General features: G+C 39.9%; 1 protein-coding gene across 4 annotated transcripts in view; it reads right to left on the minus strand.

The window, feature by feature from the left end:
* The window catches only part of nav1b (neuron navigator 1b), an 89,401-nt gene that overhangs the window by 3,859 nt on the left and 65,985 nt on the right, over nt 1–19,557 (minus strand). For 2 of the 4 annotated variants that reach the window (XM_040115697.1, XM_040115695.1), the window contains 23 exons: nt 18,276–18,426; nt 17,066–17,360; nt 14,966–15,725; nt 13,958–14,374; nt 12,763–12,804; nt 12,506–12,666; nt 11,741–11,914; nt 11,048–11,100; nt 10,077–10,154; nt 9,318–9,326; nt 8,084–8,167; nt 7,539–7,650; nt 7,291–7,412; nt 5,713–5,891; nt 5,254–5,410; nt 4,627–4,825; nt 4,011–4,108; nt 3,812–3,907; nt 3,059–3,227; nt 1,494–1,729; nt 1,234–1,388; nt 1,077–1,148; nt 64–260 (listed from right to left, as the gene is read on the minus strand). In XM_040115697.1, coding sequence (XP_039971631.1) covers nt 64–260; nt 1,077–1,148; nt 1,234–1,388; nt 1,494–1,729; nt 3,059–3,227; nt 3,812–3,907; nt 4,011–4,108; nt 4,627–4,825; nt 5,254–5,410; nt 5,713–5,891; nt 7,291–7,412; nt 7,539–7,650; nt 8,084–8,167; nt 9,318–9,326; nt 10,077–10,154; nt 11,048–11,100; nt 11,741–11,914; nt 12,506–12,666; nt 12,763–12,804; nt 13,958–14,374; nt 14,966–15,725; nt 17,066–17,360; nt 18,276–18,426 — 4,016 coding nt within the window. Of the gene's footprint in view, nt 1–63; nt 261–1,076; nt 1,149–1,233; nt 1,389–1,493; nt 1,730–3,058; nt 3,228–3,811; nt 3,908–4,010; nt 4,109–4,626; nt 4,826–5,253; nt 5,411–5,712; nt 5,892–7,290; nt 7,413–7,538; nt 7,651–8,083; nt 8,168–9,317; nt 9,330–10,076; nt 10,155–11,047; nt 11,101–11,740; nt 11,915–12,505; nt 12,667–12,762; nt 12,805–13,957; nt 14,375–14,965; nt 15,726–17,065; nt 17,361–18,275; nt 18,427–19,557 lie in introns of all 4 variants that reach the window. The other 2 variants (XM_040115693.1, XM_040115696.1) reach the window with 2 other exon arrangements.

The raw sequence follows: 19,557 nt of genomic DNA on the forward strand, positions 1-19,557 counted from the left end.
AAAAAAAAAAACAAGAGGCTTTCTTGAGCTCTAAAGTCAAACCCTGTCCTGAGTGTTTCATACCAATGAGGAAGTCCGATGTGCTGTGCTTCTCCAGGAAGGTGTGAAGGTGATACCAGAGTTTGGGCACCCAGTCTAACACCTTGATCAGGTCTTCATTTGTCAGGCTCCTCTCGTCCTCCGACTCCATCAGCTTCCTGTGCAAATATCGCACCAGGAAGCCGTTGGCTGGTTCCACATTGTTGGAGAAGGTCACCATCCTAAGAAGATGAAAGGTACATGCAACAAGTCATATCTCAACACAGAAAAATAAGTGTGTACATCAGTGGGCTAGTACATTAGCCACATATTGGATTAGGTATGCCATTATCCTTCTTATCTACATCAACATTAGATTCTCGAGTTTATCTAAATTATAGCCGTAGGGTACAAATGGTGCCTGCCATATTTTGACAGTGGCAACCCAATGAAACGATTCATATCAGAAATATTCGATAACAAGTTCTTGTTTAAATCTTGATTCATTCAACATAGCTATATCCTTTTCCTTCATCAATGTGACAGTGTCATTCAACCAAATATTGCTAATGCAATCTGGAATAATCTGTGTGATTAAACAAAATATTGTTACTTTGACAATTTCACTGTCAAATCTTTCATTAGGATGACAAAGGATTTCTCTTTTTAAAAGGAGGTAAAATGCTGCTTGAACAACCTCAAGTGTGAGTAGTAGTGAGGAAATTTATTTCTGCTCTTAAGTTATTGTATAGTTAAGTTATTAAATATTTTTGTTCACTGAGTCTCAAACATTAAGTCAAGTCATTATTAGTATTCACAGCACTGACAGAAATCAAACTTTATTAAATCAAACACTATCATTTCCTACATAAATACAATAACTCCAACTTTATTGCTCACTTGCTTACAGATGCTTTTATTGTATTGACTGGTTTATTCTACAGTGATCTTGGAATCTAATCTCCGTGTAAACAGGAGGAATTCATCCATAGACAATAACACATAAATACAACACCACAGGAGAAGAAAATACTCAAACAACTATTTCTTCAACCAACCTGAAGCTGAGATGCAGGCCATGGTTCGCAGTCATCCTCATTGGCTGATTGCTTGTTCCAATAATGTAAGGACTAAAATGAGGGACATTACACACTTAAGATCATATTAAACAATTCATATCTTATAAGTTTCCAGCTATTTGTTTGTGGAGATTACCATTTATGATATTTGCAGGTGAGAGCTCCATTGACAAGTTCACTGATGGAAGCAGGATCACTAATATCGTCCAGAATGACTACCAGCGGTATTTCTGACGTGCTGCTTTCCCGATCTATTTGATTGGCCAAGTTGGAAAGATAAAGCTGCAGATCCTGAGTAGAGAAAGAGAGAGACACGGGACAGAAGATGAGGAAAGGAACCTGATAACAAATAGCCCGCTGTTGTACAGATTCTTATTGGACATCAGTTTCTGTCACCTTGCATGACTGACGGTGCATGTTGAAAGTGACCACGATGCCGTCAGTGACTTCGCGGGCGCTGCGGTCCACCAGGTACTCAGCCAGCCGGGAAGCAAGGTAGGTCTTACCCGTCCCGCTCGGTCCAGACAGGATGAGACGGCGGTGTTTGAGTAGCAGACTGATGTAGTGTTGCATCATGGGTTTGGGAATGAGGGTTTCAAATACCAGGCTGTCCACACACTTCTCCTTCAAACCTGAACATAGAGAGGGAAAAGTCAGAATGAACTGTGCTGTAATAAACAATGAAGTTGATGACTATCTGCAAATTACCCAGGACATAATAGAATTGGTGATAAAGTGGAGTTTGATACTTGATATTCAGGTGCTTGTTAGGAATTATGCTAATATCTACACCAGATTTGTGGTGTTTTGATTTATGTCACATCCAATGTCCTTCATAAGCAACATGGAGCTTAAGCATTTTGTTCTGAAAATAACTTTGCGTGTTTTGAGTCTGTGCACCCTCCACCAGCGTGCAGAAGTGTAACGTTCCGCCTTAACATCTATGGGGCCCATGCTTCTGAGGCTGGCTGGCCAGCTGGGCCTGGCTGCACTGAGATCATGTTACCCAGAGCTCTGTCTGGGCGCTGCTTTCCCAGCTCTCCTAGCACTTCGCTCCCTACATTCCTGCATGCAAAAGTGCAGAAGGGTCGAATACCAAACCAGAACCTCAGCTCCCCTCACTGATCAAAGCTCTGGTTTAGAATCAATGATGGCTCCAAATATGTACTTCTCACAAACCAAAACACTGCTGTTATTGAAAAATATTGTATAAAAATTGTATTGACCTGTAAATTGTATAAAATCAACATATATCTGTACTTGTAGTGATAATGTTACAAATTAATACATAATATATCCAAATTAATATTATAGTATTATTATATAGTATTTTACCAGAAAAACATATTTCAATTTTGTTGAATTAATAAGTTCATCAGCTGCCACATGGTCATTTAAGTTTATATTTTGGTTGAGGATGTGGAGAGCTCACAGCTCAATGTAACCCAACACATGTTGGACGTAAACCAGAGTTGTAAAGCAAAAAAGCAAGACTGAATCTGACATACAGACAGACAAGCACAAATGCAGTTGATCTGATAGGCAGACAGACATAAGGATTTGCACTCAGTTGAGATTTGGATCTTCAAATTAACACTTCACAACGCAGCTGAAGCAGAAGTGACTGACTGTGTGGATGCAGCTTTTAATCAAAAGATTTGTGGTTTCATAATTGAAGAGCTGACACTGAAAATGTAAGCTGGACTGACTCCAACAGGCTCTGCCTTAGAAAGACGACAGACATTCAAGTGCTTGCAATACTAAGTGTATCTCAATAGCGCAAATTCTGATTGACTAGAAGTATGAGAAGCATTTTTTTTAATTCAACTGTGTGTTTCAAAAATATATTAATTTAATCTAATGAGATCATAAATGAATTTTCTATAAGATAATTTTCCTCTGGAATTAAAGCTTCAGTCTTAAATCCAGTAGGATTGTACATGTCGCAGTTCTTCACAGACCTTTCAGAGAGACGGTGATGCTGCTGGGGCCTCGGGACATGCAACGAGAGGGCTGGTTCTCAGGAGCCTCTCCTCCCAGCACTCTCTTAATGTGGCCCATACTGTAACTGTAGATGGAGTCAGTAGACAGTCCCAGACTGGAGGTGGGGTCCACTTTGGCTATGTAAACCTAGGGGGGGGAAAGGACAGAAAAAGAGAACTGAGTTAAACTGTCTTAACAGGATTTTGTGTTTGCAGACAGAAATAATTTACTCGAATGAATGTAAGCATACGTGACACAGAATGATAACCACTGCCCCTTGTGATGATTAAGAGCTAGCTTCAATATGTGTCATAGGCGAAAGTAAATATAATTTTTACATGGGGCTTACATGCTCCTGCTCATGAGCCCTTTGGTTTTATTGGGTAACATACACATTATGAAATGAACCAGCAGTTCCCTTCTAGAAAGACCTGGACAGCCTTGTTGAAATACCTTCTGAACTGTTACAGTAAATTTAAATACCTATTTAAATACCATTTAAATACTATGTTTGTCCATTTCAATAGAACCAGAAGTTCAACGGAAGGTTGCAGCACATGCTATTTCTGCATTTTGCATTCACCACTGTGCAGTAGCTAGTTGAACTCTCGTGCTAAATTTAATGTGACAGCTGAATCACAAATGTGAACATGCACATGCTTGATGCAAACTGTACATTCAGCTCCCGGACAGGTCACATTGAACCAAGTTGTCAGAAGAATGCGTCTCACCTTGAAAGCCTGGCTGACAGCTGAATCCAGCATGGTCCAGTCCATCCTGCCATTCACCCTGACAGTGCCCACAAAGAAATCCTGCTGTTTAACCTCCTGTTGATACAAAGTGCAACAAAGGGTGATACGGAGACTTACAATAATGTTTATTAGTCTGACGAAGCAGCAGAGGAATTACAAGACAAAAAAACATACTTACATCTTTGAAAATGTGTAAATCTGCAACACAAACCATCACCCTAACACGGTGATCATCTCTCTGGGAGGAAAGGCTGAGAGAATCTCCAGATTGGACATCTACCGAGGAGTAAACACAAAGGAGGATAGAAAAAGAACAAGAGAGCTCTTCAGGCATGTGAGACATAAGTTGGATCAAGATCTTTTCTGATGTTTTTTTTTTAAATAAAAAAATAGCCCTGAGCCTCTTGGAGGGTATCTGACCCTCCAAGAGGCTGATGGCTGATGATTTAAAAAAATAAAAAATAAATAAGTATGTTTTTTAAATACCATTAGTAACGTGATTTGGTATTTTATTGTCATACCCTAACTGAAAGTCGAGATTAATAATTGGTATTGGAAAAACAGGGAAAAGACTACATTATGACTGCTTTTGTGACTGTAGCTGGTGGCCTTCTTTACTCAAATGTATTACGAGCATACAGTATGAGTAAGATAGAAACTCTTAATATGTACATTACACGCGTTTGCCTGTTGTGCTGTGTTTGTAAATACCATTTAATGTAAGTGCTGTGCCTCTATGTCAACCACACTGGTAAAAACATTGCAGCTCTACATTTAAAGGGATTGAACTATACCTGTGCTGCTCCCGTCACTCAGCCCTCTGCTGTAGCTTTTGGGCACGTGCATGGCCACTGACTGTCGAGGTGATGAACTTCCCGGTGCGGTGAGACCTGAGGACTGGGAGACAGAGCTAGAGGGTCCAGGAGAGGAACAGGGGGACAGACCCCCTGTCTTTAGCTGGTCATTCTCTGCCTTCAGGTTCTCCACTGTCCTCTGCAGACAAAATCACAAGTGTTACTGCAATGTCCATAAGTCACAGTTTCATCTCCATAATATGACTGCAGGGGTGATTTTTTTGCCTACTGAAAACAATTATAGCACTGACGTAACATTGGTTGAGTTTAACACAAACTATCACAAGAGCAAATTTTTAAAAACAATAAAAAAGGACAACCCAGAACAAAGTAAATTACCGGCACATGTAACTGTAGTTGTAGAAAAGTGGCTGTCACACATTCAAGTCAGAAAATGTTTAAACTGTTAAAAATACAAGTGTGTTTTTTTAAAAAGAAAAAGAAAGGGCGTCTCCAAATATTTATACATAGTGGAGTATTCAAATTTTGGCATCCTTTATTTGTGAGAAAAGTAATACAACAATAAATAAAGTAATAAAATAATGAAAAGGAAAATATCACACATACCTGCATGCTGTTCATGGTCTCCTGCAGCTGCTCCAGCTGATGAGCAGAGCTTAGAGCCTCTAGGCGAATGTCCGTCAGTTTTCGCTCCTTCTCCCACAGCTCTGTACGCAGTTCTGTTACAACCTTATCGTCCACCACCTCACCTCCTTCACCGAGTCTGGAGACATTCAGTTCACATACGACAACATTTGAGAACTGTGAAGGTAGCAAGGATCAGCAGACTGACACCAAAAAAAACCTAACTTTCAGAAGTCTTTTTATCCTTGATCGTGTTCAAAAAAATAAACACAGAGGCGGTTACATATGTTTAGAGAAAGCACAGAGTTCTGTAATCTATTTTTACATCTGTTATTTACAATAACATCCAATTTATTGGTCTGTTATAATGAAATTCAAAATACGTACTGTGATAACTTATTGTTCTGTTAGTTTAAAAGATCATTGTAGGTAGAGGTTTACCCGGATGATGATGCAGAGGTTGAGGATTTCATCGTCAATGGAGGATTATCCCCATCATGGTGGACCTTGGGGGAGGAAGGTGCAGAGGATTCTGGGGTGGCAATCTCCTCGATGTCAGCGTATGGCCCTGACGGCTTGGAGCCCTTCTTACTAAAGGCCTTGTTGAAGGAGCTGCGTAGCTGTTCGGAGAAGAAATATGAGACCACAATAAGGAATACATCTGAAAACTACAACACATTAAAACAAGCAATTCTTTAAATCACGTGTTTAGCTGCTTCTATCAGATAAGCCTTGTTTGCGACAGAGCTGTCATCAAGATTTGTTTGCCGTTAACATGCTGGTATGCACTGTGTTGACATATTTCTCTATTCTTCATTTATGTAGTCACCTGCTTTTAAGATACAAGTATATTTTTGAGGAAGCCATCCGGCGTAAATCTACAACCCTAGCTTGGTATAATGTTGAACTTTCAGGAAATAAAATTGATAAAATTGTATAAAAACATATTAGTCGATAATGCTCATAGCATACATCCATGAGATGTGTGAATGAAAGCAGCTACAAAATACAGTTTCTGAAAACCATCTCCATGTTAAGTTTTTTACAACATTCTCACTCATTGAAACATTTGATGTCTACAGTATTTCACATCAGTTAAATGGCTTGCAGACTATATCAATACAAAAACCATGAAACCATGATCTATGATTTAATTTTACATTTTAATATGATCAGAACATGGTACAAAGTAATTTGCTGAATCAAGCTTAAAAAGACATGGGTGACAGAAAGTTTCCAAACGTTTCACAAGTATGACTCATAAAGTGCATGCAGGCTGGAGAAGGGGAGGGGGGTTTAAGGCTTACAGCTGCATTCGCTGTAGCAAAATCACTCACCTCAAAGACCTGAAATAAAAAGCAGGGCAGCATGAGGGAGAGACCAGAGTCATACTTTATAACAGATGTGGAGCAAGATAGGAGGACAATCATGCATATGCACATGCAAGAGCACACACTAGGACAGCAGTTGACTTGAATTTTTCAGATCAAATACAACTTAACAAAAGTTGATGATAGCTCACAGCTCATCTACATGCTCGTACAATATAAACTTATCATTTTAATAGTTAAATTACATACATTTATATTTTTTCAGTTTTGAATTTGTATCCTTTATCTTTTTTATAATACTTATTCTCATATCAAGAATAAGTAATATCAATTATTCAATCTCATTTTTTTGTTATTTCACTCTAGCCTTTTTAGCACAGACTCAAGAGTATGTCACCATGCATTGCACTGCACATATTGCATCATAAATAGATTTTGATTGATTTTGTAACTTTCATCCCTTTCTCTGATGATCTGAAGAAAAAACTGATTCACAAACCACTGGAAATTGTTCTTTGGAATTATTTGGGCTAGCACATGTATGGAATTTTTCCACAAAAAACAGTTTGCTGAGTACTGATGTGGTAAACCCAATCCTCTCATGATTCAAATAACTAACTGCAAATGTCTGACCAATCTCTGCTACACCTAACAGTTAATCAGTTTGCATCTTCCTGTGAGTCCTAACCCAGCTCTTCTTCTTCTTCTTCTTGGCCTCCTGATCCTTAAGACTACCCATACTTGAGTGGCTGGTGGTGCTGGTGAGGCTGGAGATGCTTTCTGAGGAGTTCTGGCGATTGATCAGCAGCTCTGAAAACCAGGAGAGAAGAAAGCAAATTGAATATTGGGAGGGAAATTCCTGTATCTTAATCTTTCCATGTGTTTGTTTTGTTCAACAGCCCTAGTCATATTCCTCATCCCTTGTCTATCATGTACCTTTAGGTGTGATATCTGGATTACTGAGAGCCCCCTGAATGATCTCTTGGGCCTCTGTATTTTTGGACTTCAGAATCTCGATGGTCTCCTTCAGCTCAGTCAGCTCAGAGTCCTGAGGAGTGGAAACATCAATATGTACAGCGTTCATGTTTGCTTGCAGACTGGTAACTGAACCAAGATTCATCTGATCCAAAGATTGTGGAATGTCTATCTGCTTTCAGCGAGGATGACAGGTTGTGTTGAGTGGCTGATGACAACATGGATATCCCACCATGCAAACCTTTGACCCACATCTCATTTCCAGAACAACTATGTCACCTGGTAACTTCTGTTTCACATACAGGATCTAATATACAGTAAAGCAGTTGAACGATGACCAGACTAATACTTTGTCATCATCATCATGTATTTACCGAGTATGTCTTCAAGTGTTAGGAATTTTTTTTTTTTTTTTTTTTTTAATTTCCTTATATATGTAAAAGGAAACTGTCACAGATGTCACAGGTGGTACAACATTTAATACCAGCATGATATCACCAAGATACCTTTTGATCCGAGGAGACCGACAGGGTCTGCAGGCGTGCTGTCATCAGCGCCAGGCTCTGCTCAAATGCTGCTACCAGATTAGCCTTTAAGAGAAGGACACAGTGGTAGAAGGAAGCAGAGAAACAAAGATAGAGAGAGTGGGGGAGTTGAGAGAGCAGACAGGTATGAGTCACCGGCTGAATCAAATTGGTCTGCAGTCTCACAAGCTCACAGCACATCAAGCAAATGGCCCTCTCCATCTGCTGGGAAAAGAGGGAGAGGACGGAGGGGTGGAAAGCTGTGGATGATGTCAGAGATGAAAGAGGAGGTTAGGGTAATGGTGGTGATGGAGGGCAGCAGCGTGGCACTGGGGGACAAACCTCTTCAACCTCGTGTAGCATGTTTGCCCTGTACGCTAGTGTGTCTCACACCATTGCTGCTGATAATGGAGTGTTACATTGTATTTTCGTAACAATTAGAAAATCTAAGGTCCATGGCTGACACCATCATATTGAATATGTCAAGAAATGATGATTAGCCTTCTTTTTGTGGCTTAATTTCTGTCTAGTGTCTTCTTTTGGTTTGGTAGCTTAGGGAAAGCGCTCGGGTCCACAAACCCCTTGTGTGGCTTGAGTGTCTTCCCTTCACTTTGTTAAACTTGCCCTGTCATTCTTTCTTCATTCCTTTATGTTGATACCTTGCATTGGTATTTCTTTAGGGTCACGTTTATTTAAAAATAGAAAAAATAGAATAAAAATGGTTGGTCTGCCACTTTTTGATTCTATTTGAATGACATTATTGACTGCCTTCGTGGTGGTTGTAACAGTAATAACTACTCAATAAAAATGCCATCACCTGTTCATTTTTTTACCAAGAGCAGTAGACCTCTTTTGGTTGCTTTAAAGCATATTACATCACCAGTAAGTCCTTATCTTAGAGTTTGTATCATGACTGCATTTCTGTCTTATCTCTATAAACTGTATCTCAAAAGTTATCCTTCAAGTCTAAAGCAAATTATTCAGGAATAGTTAATATTAGTGCTGAAACAATTAGTTGACTAATCAATTAGTCGATCAGCAGAAAATTATACAACAATTTTGATAATCGTTTAATCATTCACATAAGGTAGGCGTTGAGGGTTGCCTGTGCCACACTGTAAGCCCAACAGAGAAGTGTGCAACTGGTCAGCTTGACGTCCACTCAGAATCATGTGGAAGCGACAGAGAGCGCTCTGGAAGCAACAGTCCAACAAACCTGGCCTAGCTGCTACACCCAGCATTCAGAGGTGTGGGTCAGCGGGAGGCACGCAGGGGGCAGCGGCGAGTCCAGCAGCCAATACAGCCACGAGTGTAAGAGAGAGGGACAGGAGCGTTAGGGGGGTGATAAAACTTCTCATAAAAACATATACAGAAATACAAACACACACATGCGCGCTAGATCTCATTTAATATGTTCAAAACACCCAGGTTAGTTGGTAGTTTAGCAAAGCAAGTGAGTAAAATGTGTTGCACAGTGAGAAAATTAGGAAAAGCAGCGGTGGGAAATTTGTTAGGTAAAGCTGATAGAAATAAAGATTTAAAAGCGAGTATTAAGGGTTAAGGTTAAATAGGTCTCCATCAAGATAACAGGGCTGAAAGATTTTAGTAAAAGTGGACAGATGCGAGTGGCAGCGAGAGAACTGGAAAAATAGCAAGTTTGCTGTGATACCCATGTGTTAGGTACGGTGGTGAATCCTCAATATTTTGTGAGAGGTTGCCTTTACTGCTGAGTTACACATCAGTATCTAGAGTCAAATAATGCGATCCTCATTTTGGTAGGTCAGCAAGGATTTACACCATTTTCCCTCACATCTCACCCTCACAAAAATGAAGGTCAGGTACTAGATACACCCATTAAATGCTCGCTTTCAGGAAATTCATTTACATTTTGAAATGATAACACTGATAAAAGATCAGTCATGCATCTGAGCCATTAAAAAAATAGCTTATGAAAAGAAAACAAAATCATACATACATTGGCAGAAAGCTGCATGGTCAAATTGGCAACCTTTTCCTGGGAGGATTCCAGCTCACGCCTCAACTTGCGGATTTGCTGTGGACAAATTGCAAAGTAAGTCTGAGCAGTATGGGCATCGTATTAAACAGGACCTTGGACAAAAAGCTAGAAGAGCTGGATATGTTAATACAGGCTTTGATTATGACAATGCAACAGTTTTATGTGTTAAATGTGTTGTTTTGTTCGGTTGACTAAAAAAAAAAAAAATGTGCAAACAACAAAATATGAAAGGTATTGCTCCAAGACAGAAACTGAAATTATTCACAAACAAGGTAAATACATTCTAAACCAATAGGAAATGTTATAATAATGGGATGACAGTGGATTTTTGCCACTCTTCTCATGCAATGAGATTTTTATTAGGTCTGCAAATGTCTTCATTAAATGTTAGCAGGTGGTGCTAAAGGACAACGAATATTAAGAGATAAAACAGAGTGAACGAAGTTATGAGCTCCAGATAAAGATCCAAGGTCCCAGTCTCATTCAGCACTGATAACACCATCTGATGAATGGACCCGTTTCAACAGGAAATGACTGACAGATGACGCAGAGGAAAGGCACAGTGTGAACTGAAGAGTAATGGCACGTTGGCCTTACCTCCCCTTGTATCCTCTCCTCATTCTAATGAAGGCATGGTAAAAATAAACAATAAAGAGGTATAGGGCAGAGGATTAACTTTAGGAGTAGTCATGAAAACTATTTATCCACAGTAAAAGGGACATTAATGAATAATTATGACTAAGGCAATTTGCCTGTACTGGCTGTAATGGAGAAACCTAATGATATTATATTGTGTCACAGTTTTTCGAAATGATCACTTTTGAAGACAACAGCAAATGTAAATTGAAGACACAATGCACTAAACTACAGCAAAAGTAACAGTATATTAAAAAGTATTTACTATACATAAAATGGCTGTATCTACTCACCGAGGAATAGTTGGATGAAGCATTGGATGCCAAAGACAGTACAGAGCCATGCACTGCAAGAAAGGCAAATTGGAGAACCGACTTAATATCATGAAAGATTGAAGAATGACATGTTGGTAATCAATAATTTAGCTTTGCCCGCAATTACTGCTATCCATTGTCACAAATAAATGACTAAAGAGGTGAATATATTAAATAGTTTTTAAAACTGATAACCCTCAAGACAATGGAATATCTCTATCTCAGTCAGCTAATTAAGAACATATTAGTAAGAGGCATATTCGGTTATTATTTAGGAGTTTGACATTTTTAATAACAATACAATTAAATATAAATGTAAACAAAAGTTTGGTATATTATCAAAATACATTAAGAACTTGGAGTTTGTACTAGAATGTGTAATAAAGGGCCTATCAATTATCTGACAGTGATAGCAGGTTTAGGTTACTGGTGGGTGGTTTCTTGTTTTGTTTACATTTGGATCACAGATAGTGCTTTTAAATCCTTGAGTAAATCTCTATTGATCTAAAATGGAGGCAAAAAGACTCCTCTCCACTTTCCCTTTTCATAAAAACAAATAACATTTTTGACATTTTGCTTAACACATTGCATGCAGCAAGAGCGCACAGCTTTGTTTCATTTGAGGCCATGTTGGGTGACTCCCCTGCGGGAAGGCCAACTGAGGAGGCTCACCATCGTCCCCTGGTTCACGGAAAGACCCAGACCGCATCATGCTTTTTGGCCGGTCAGCCAGGGACATGCTGCTGCCCAAGGGGGAGGATCCATAGAGATCGCAGGCTGCGTCACTAGGGGGGCCTATACTGTTGGAGCGTGATATCCTTGGAGTGCCACTGGAAATTGGGGTAACTATCACAAAAGAGAGACATTTGGTAAGACAAGTGACTGGCACAGATAAAACTGTAGGATGTACTGAAGAGAGAGAAAAACACACACACACACACACACACACACACACACACACACACACACACACACACACACACACACACACACACACACACACACACACACACACACACACAGAGTAGGCCTAGACCTGAGTCTGATGACTCAGTGAAAGGCAACACTATGGTTCTACAACAGTCAAAGAGATAAATTTAGCCTGACTTGACCCCCAATCATCTCCATCTCCTGCATATTTCAGTCTAAATTAGTAAAGATATAGGATAATCATATTCACAGGGTTCAATCTGATACTATACTATTTGGCCACCACTTACATATGACAGAATCTTTTATTGACAAGTTGGATCAACTTTTCTTAACTGTAAGAACTTAACTGGACTTTCCTCTCAGTGTGAACTCAATATCCCTGTCCTCAATAATAACCAACGATAAGATGGATGGCTTATCAAAGATCTCAAGTCTCATTAGTTTCAAAGCTCATATAGTGAGTGTTTTTAGAACTTGGCAGCCAAATAGAACAAGCAGACTCACCCACGTTGGTGAGAGGAGCCTTGCCGAAGGAGGTTTGGGGCAGGCGAGTGGGAGAGGGCAGCTGAGGGGGGCTATCACTCTCTGTCATGCTGACTATGGTGTGGGAGTGGCGCCTTCCCGGTTTGCTTCCTTCACTCTCTGACAGGCTTGAGCCATAGCGTCTGAGAGAAGACAGGTCATTTTAACTTCAAACAATGAAGATACATCACAGTGTGAGATTTCAAATAGATGCTTGGACAATAATTGTTTTGACATACTCTAAGCCTTTCTTCGGCAAGGTATTTCTGTCTGTTTGCAAGCTGTAAAGAGGAGAATAAAAACAATATTAATAGAGAACAAACAGCCATTGCTAGTAATTATAATAAAAATATAACAAAAATAGTATGTTCCTCAGTGCTTTACACAAACACTATCATTAATTAGTTCATTTTAAGTTTTGTCATTGGACAGGTAAGACTTCTCGTGGGTTTATCTTCCAATCCTTTTTGTACATGTAGTCCATATGGTACACTGGGCACTTTCATACACATGGCGCGGTATTGCCTCAAATTACCTTTGGCAAGAAATAATTCTGGCCATCTCCAACTTGACAAACAGAAATTTTCCAATGGATCCAACCCTTCATCTCCTAAATAACAGCTCAGACTTTCCGTTCCCAGAAAAGCCAAATAAAACATGGGTGGATGGTATGTCAGCTGCCAAGAAACTTATAGCCCAATGTTGAAACACTGGCTCACCTGGACATTACGTTTCATACGCTAGAATAAATTCAGCTACTTCTACTAATATTGGTTGGTTCATGAGAAGATAAAAGAGTAGCTGTTAAAGAATATTTCGTAAATAACTGGTTTTTATAAACCTTTGATCCATTGATGTAAGGATGACAGATCCAGGGTGTTTTTTTCCCTTTTTTCCCCTTTTTTTTTATTGTAGTTTTTCTTTTCTGTCCCATGAAGATTGGGGGATTTAGAGTCCCTGGGAAATCCGGATTTCTTGTTATGTTTCCTGAGTTGTTTGACTTTGCAACAAAATTCATGATGATTCCCTGTTTAAGGGTCTTTGTCTCACTTTCACATTGGAGAAGGAAGTTAGATTAAATTTGTCAGTTGATTTCCCTGTGACACTTATTCAAGTTAAAAATGTTTTTTTTTGTTTGTTTGTTTGTTTTTTACAAATTTTCATATGATTATAACAAATAAAATTAAACTACCACCGCAAAAGTGGCCTAATTAGTTATCAAGAGACAATGTGCTTATTTGTGATCTCACCTCGTAAGACAAGGGCCCTTTAGCCTTTTTTTTAGGCTAAAAAAAGTAATTCCATCACAATCAATTTCTTTTTCAGAGGTAAACAACAACATAGACCAATGACAAAGAAAATAACAGAATCACATTTTGTAACAAACTGACAAAAACTTTGACACAATGGACATTAGGCACTTGTGAGACTTGCCTATCTGAGAGGTTGAGAGATGTTCTGCTCCCGGCTCCCCAGGTTCCTGTACCCCTCTCCCCCTTGTCATGCGTTTCAGTTGTGACAAACCTCGCACTGGAGGGTACGCTCATCTGGAGGGGCAAGGACTCCATGCTGCGATGCATGCCAGACAGTTTTGGATAAAGCAGTGGTGATCCACTAAGACTCAGGCTTTCACTGGTGTAGGAGCTGGGGGAATCAATGTGGAGGACAGGCGCTGGGCTTGGGGTGAGGCGAGCAGCTGTGTGGGAACCAGCCAAGTCCTGAAGCTTGGAGTATGGGGGTACTTTGGGTGGGAGGTCGTGGATGGTCACACAGGAGTCAAGACTGTTAGAGTTGACCTTGTCCAGGTGAGCCAGGCTGGGTGGACGACCCAAAGACTTTGTGTTCAGCATCCTAGGAATCAGGCAAAAGAAAGAAGATGTTAAAAAAAAATAACTAGGGTGATGTCCTGAGTAATTATGTTCAAAACAAAGTCATAACAGGACCCATGCATGTGTCCGATGCTTATTACTCATTTTCTGTTCATTTTAAAGTGTCTTTCACCCAAATTAGAAAAAAATAATTCTCTAACTCATATCTACTTCTGTATACCCAGGCAGATAGTTACAGGTGTATTTGACAAGGTTTTGAGACAGCTATCTCAAGGATGTCTGCCTCCAAAATTCAACAGCAACATAGATCCAAACAAACAAAGTTCCCATTACTCTGGGCCATTTCTTTGCTAACAAGTAGTTCCAGGAAAAACTACTAACAGTGAGCTCTCTGGATTATTTAGAGTATCTGGGAGACAGATTCTGGAAAGAGATATAGCTTTTGAATTGTTTCAGATTTCCCTTTTCAGTCCTGTGGGTACCACAAATGAAATTACATTCTATTCCATTGTACTGGGATGGCAGCAGAAATCCTATGGATATACATTAAAACTAAAAACTATCCACATGGAAAGGTGAAATTCCCCTTTATAGAACCATTTAAATGAGAGACCTTGGTGTGGTGGGTGATGACAGTTCAGGGTATTTGCTGCTGCTGGTCCGTCTCAGTCCATGCAGTTTCAAAGCAGACTCTCCTGTTGACTCAGACTGGGTCTCATCTCCTTTCAGAGAGCCACAGTCTATGTCAGCACCCACAGCCTTGGCCTTGGCTCTCTCCTTCTCCTTCTCTCTGTCTGTCTGATTCACTGGGCCTGTGCTGGTTCGATTAGCCATTTTACTGCTGCAGGTACCAGGCTCTTTAACCCTGGGGCCTGTGGAGGCCATGGGCACAGGCTTCAAACTCAAGAGACTGGGGTCAATGCTACCGCTGACAGGTCGAGCTGCTGGGCGACCAATCACGCTGAGCGTGCTTGATTTGGCTGGTCGAGGCAGGCTGCGGTACTGAATGCTGTTTCGGGCGTTTGGCCCCAGGAAGCTCTGCTCACTGCTAGCATCAAAACTGTTCTTTCGACCCGAGGGTATTCCTCCTCCCACAGGCTTCACAGGGATGCCAGATGACTTGGGGGTTTTCCCAACAGTGGCAGAGCCACTGGTGATGGTGGCGCCCCCTGCTGTCATAACAGTGGCGGTACCAGTGGCTGTTGGTGGTTTCTTGTACCCAAAGGAGGCTCCAGCAGTGGGTTTAACTAAACCTGATGGGGGCTTGCGATGCTCTCCATGATGATCCCTGCCAGCATCAGAACGAGACCGTTGTAGACCAGCAGTTTTAATGGAAATCTTGGATTTGTCCAGTGGCTTTTCGCTTTTATGTGCTGCATAAAGAAAAAAGAACAACACTGCATAGTTGAATAACAACACTATGGCAATTCAATTCACAATTGAAAGCATTTCAATGATGATAAGGAGCAGCAAGAATGTTTGGTCTGCTTGGTTTGCCCTATAGTCACATGACCCTGAAGAGAGTAAGCTACTCAAAAAAAGATGAATGGATTGGATGCGTTGATAGGCCAGTAAACTCAGTAAACTTGGGCTAACAAAAATTGCAGCAACCCCACAAACTGAAATAGTTAATTAGCATTGTTACACATTATTTCCCTCTAAGTAGACAGCTTCTCATAAAAGCAACTGTACATATCATTCCAGCCATTATAGCTTAGATAAAATATGGGCAAGAAACATCTGTATTTACTTAGAGTGTTTTTATGTGCCCACAACATCAAGTGTGACTCACCAACAGACTGACTTAAAAGGGCCTTATGCAAAATTAAACTTTTTAAACCATACTATAAGATATAGCCAAGTGATAAAATCAAACCCCCGATCTGTATGGATCATTAAACTAATGCTTAGAGTTGCTAACCATGTAAAGATTGAAGGATTAAAAAAAAAAAAAAGGATAAAGGGGTAAATTGTGTTTTTTTTTTCTTTTACTTAAGTTTAAAAGTAGAGTTATCATTATAGTACATTCATAAAAGCAAATGCAACACATATTACCTCTTAGTTAGTTATTCTGTAAACCTAGCACAAGCCTTAAAAATGCATCAGCTAAGAGAATGTTTTTGCCTTTAACCTGCAGCCAAAATACATGCAATCAGAACTAATTTTGATCACTTAGATTTAAAGATGAAATTAAGTTGAGCAAATTAACTCAAAAGCCAAGAAATGTTGGTATTGGAACTCCATTTTAATCTATTAGTTATTCATGGCATGTTTTGTTGGGGATTAAAAGACATAGAAATAAATGTAGTTGCTGCAGATGGCAGACACAGTGTCTCTGCAGACATGTACAGTAATAAGTTTTTCTCTGAGATAATAGAGAAAACATGGCTTTGGGCTTTAACCGAGATTTTTTTTCTCAATGAAATGGATTTCATGGTGCATTTTTTCATCAGTATACTATGTTTTGCTATACATCAAAACCTGGCTTATGCTAAGGGGTACATTTCTGTATTCATCTTGACACCAAGCAGATATCTGACTTGGCTGGTCTATAAACAGACTCTGTTTTACATTTGGATTAAGTATACAAAGGGATAATGGATGACACAGATTTCTTAGTTAAAACAAGTTAAAAAGGGCAGCGATCCATTTAGGAATAGCAGAGAAAAAGAGACATATGGACGAAAAGTAAAAATATGCTGTCAGATCTCACCTGCAACTTTGAGCACGCTCTGAGAGGTATGGGTGATGGGGGAGGTCACGCCCACAGGAGGATTACGGCCCTTCTTGAAACTCCCGGGTTGACCCAAACTTTGTGGCTTCTTCAGTTCACCTTTACCCCCTGAATCTTCACTGAGGCTCGGAGGCTTCTTTCTCCACTTGCTCGGGGCCTCTGTCTTGAGACTTCCTGTATCATAGCTGTCGAGCTTGAGGCTGGCTTTTCCATCCTCGCTATACCAAGACAGTCCGCTTTCCACCAGGGAGCGCTTCTCTGCATCAGTGCGTAGCTGCAGAGAGAGGAAGGGAAGGGGCACAGCGTGGGTAACCATCAGACATGGTCTGTGTTATCTGTGGAATTGCCTGTTCTCTGTAATCTTTGTTTCATCTAAGCTGCATTCCAGTGGGAAGGAATGAGAGATAGACTGATATACCCTGAGTGGATTAAAGAAAACCGCAGAGGAAGAAAAAGGAAGGAAAACAAAAAAATGGAAAAGGAAATTGTTTATGGATTTATCACTTTCAGGGATATATCAATATGTTATAGAATAAAAGAGAAAACTTAACGGAGTAAAACTTATATTTTCTAATGTGTCACTGTGCAGCTTCACTATAATAGAAAAATCATGTGGTGCACTGGGGAGGTAGCACTGAGACATAAGTGGACATGCTGCTTCTTGGCACACTATGAATGTGATACAGAGGGACAGATGGCTCAGTGAGTAACACTAATGTTAATTTCTTGCCAGTGAGTATTCTGCAAGTTAGTACTACTCCGATAATTAAGTTTAAAAAAAATGTTAACCTGTGAGAAAGGTAAGAACCACTACCACTATTCCATTGTTGTTTTTTTATTAAGTGAAACAACTGGACACAATATATCTCGTACTTCACTGAAAAGTCAATTTTCAGTGTATGAGCACTGGAGGTTTTGCACTGTGACGGATTGTGTTCCTCTTTAGTTTCATTTTAATGACAGAGGTGAGGTCTGTGGTGTCTTTTGTGGCCTCTGTCAAAGCAAAAAGACTCGCATTAAACACTCAATACAATGTAAATCACAGAATGAAGCACTGAAAATGCTTCAAGTAGAAGCCTCAGCTGCAATCTTTAGCACTGCTTTTAAAAACCTAACATGGTAAAGAAAAGCAAAACTTTATCACGTTATCACTGTATTACAGACTGTTAATTACAGTATTTCAGCTCACCATAACAGAAGAGTTGCGTCTGGATCCCAGCGGTGTGTTCGGTAGAGAGTTAAGAGAAGAGCTGGCGTTGAACTCCTCTGAACTGAGGTTATCCGAGCCATCACCGTCACCGTCGCTGAGCCCACTGCTAATGGAGCTGCTCTCATCCCAACTGAAACAATACATGGATGACAGGTCAGCAAAAATATGCTCTTCAAATAAATGACAAACATATGGATGTACAGTAGGTAAAGCTGCAGAAATCTCTGAAGGGAGAAAAAACTGGTTGCAACAGTGATATATCCATCGGTCTGCAATAAGTTGTCTCTGGAGGTGGCCACACGCTCAAACAAGCAGGTAATTCCAACATTGCTACAACTGCTTTGATGTGATTCAACTAATACATCATAGCTTCAGGCCATATGGTGAACAAACCCTCAGGAGTCGATATTTAAGTTTTAATGATATAAAGTATGAGTTTTTCATTTATTAGCTCAAGATGATAAAAAAGTAACTTATTTTTAACTTATAACCAGTTGTCTTGACATCCTGTTTCAACCATTAATGTTCTGCATTATTGAGATAAAGACATCATTAAAATGTTGTTTCCTTGCGTTTATTCGCTTTAACATTAAATCAATGTTTGTCAGAACATTCTTCCTCAACCTTAATTTTAAAATATAAAAATATAAGCTTAATTATAATTTAATAAAGCCCCATGACAGCAAAGCTAGCAGATTTTAACCCGAGGCCAACTCACTGCAATCTTTAACTGTAGCTTCAACAGATAGTTTACAGGATATGCTGATAAATTAAACTGAATAAAAAGTACATCAACTGACAGCTCAGGGTTTAGAAAGCAGTCTGGTATGCTCTAAAGAAACAGAGAAATCAGAGTGACGGGCTCCTAAACCCTCCCTGACCCTTCCCTCCACCCCACAATGAAGTCACGCGTCGCCCTAAAACAGATGCTGCCAGAGTGGCCCCTTACGTGAGGCAGGCAGGGATGTGCAGTCTCAGCACAGCTGTGAGAAACTGCTCGCTGGGCATCCGATCTCTGTATGCATTCATATTTGAATATATTTTAAATGCAGATCACTGTGTGAAGTTTAACAAGCGGTGTAGCCTCTCAGTCAACCAAAACATCATAGGGGAATAAAACAGCTCAGAGTCCAAGGGGAGTTTAAAACTGAAGAGTAAAATATTTTTCTGTGCTTTAGAGGAGCAATAATTCCCTGTGAATTTAAAAATTGTATATCCAGAGAGCTAAATGCAAGTCCATCTTGGATTTTGTATAATTACG

This window comes from Xiphias gladius, chromosome 21, assembly GCF_016859285.1.
Source record: "Xiphias gladius isolate SHS-SW01 ecotype Sanya breed wild chromosome 21, ASM1685928v1, whole genome shotgun sequence".
Classification (NCBI taxonomy): Eukaryota; Metazoa; Chordata; class Actinopteri; order Istiophoriformes; family Xiphiidae; genus Xiphias; species Xiphias gladius.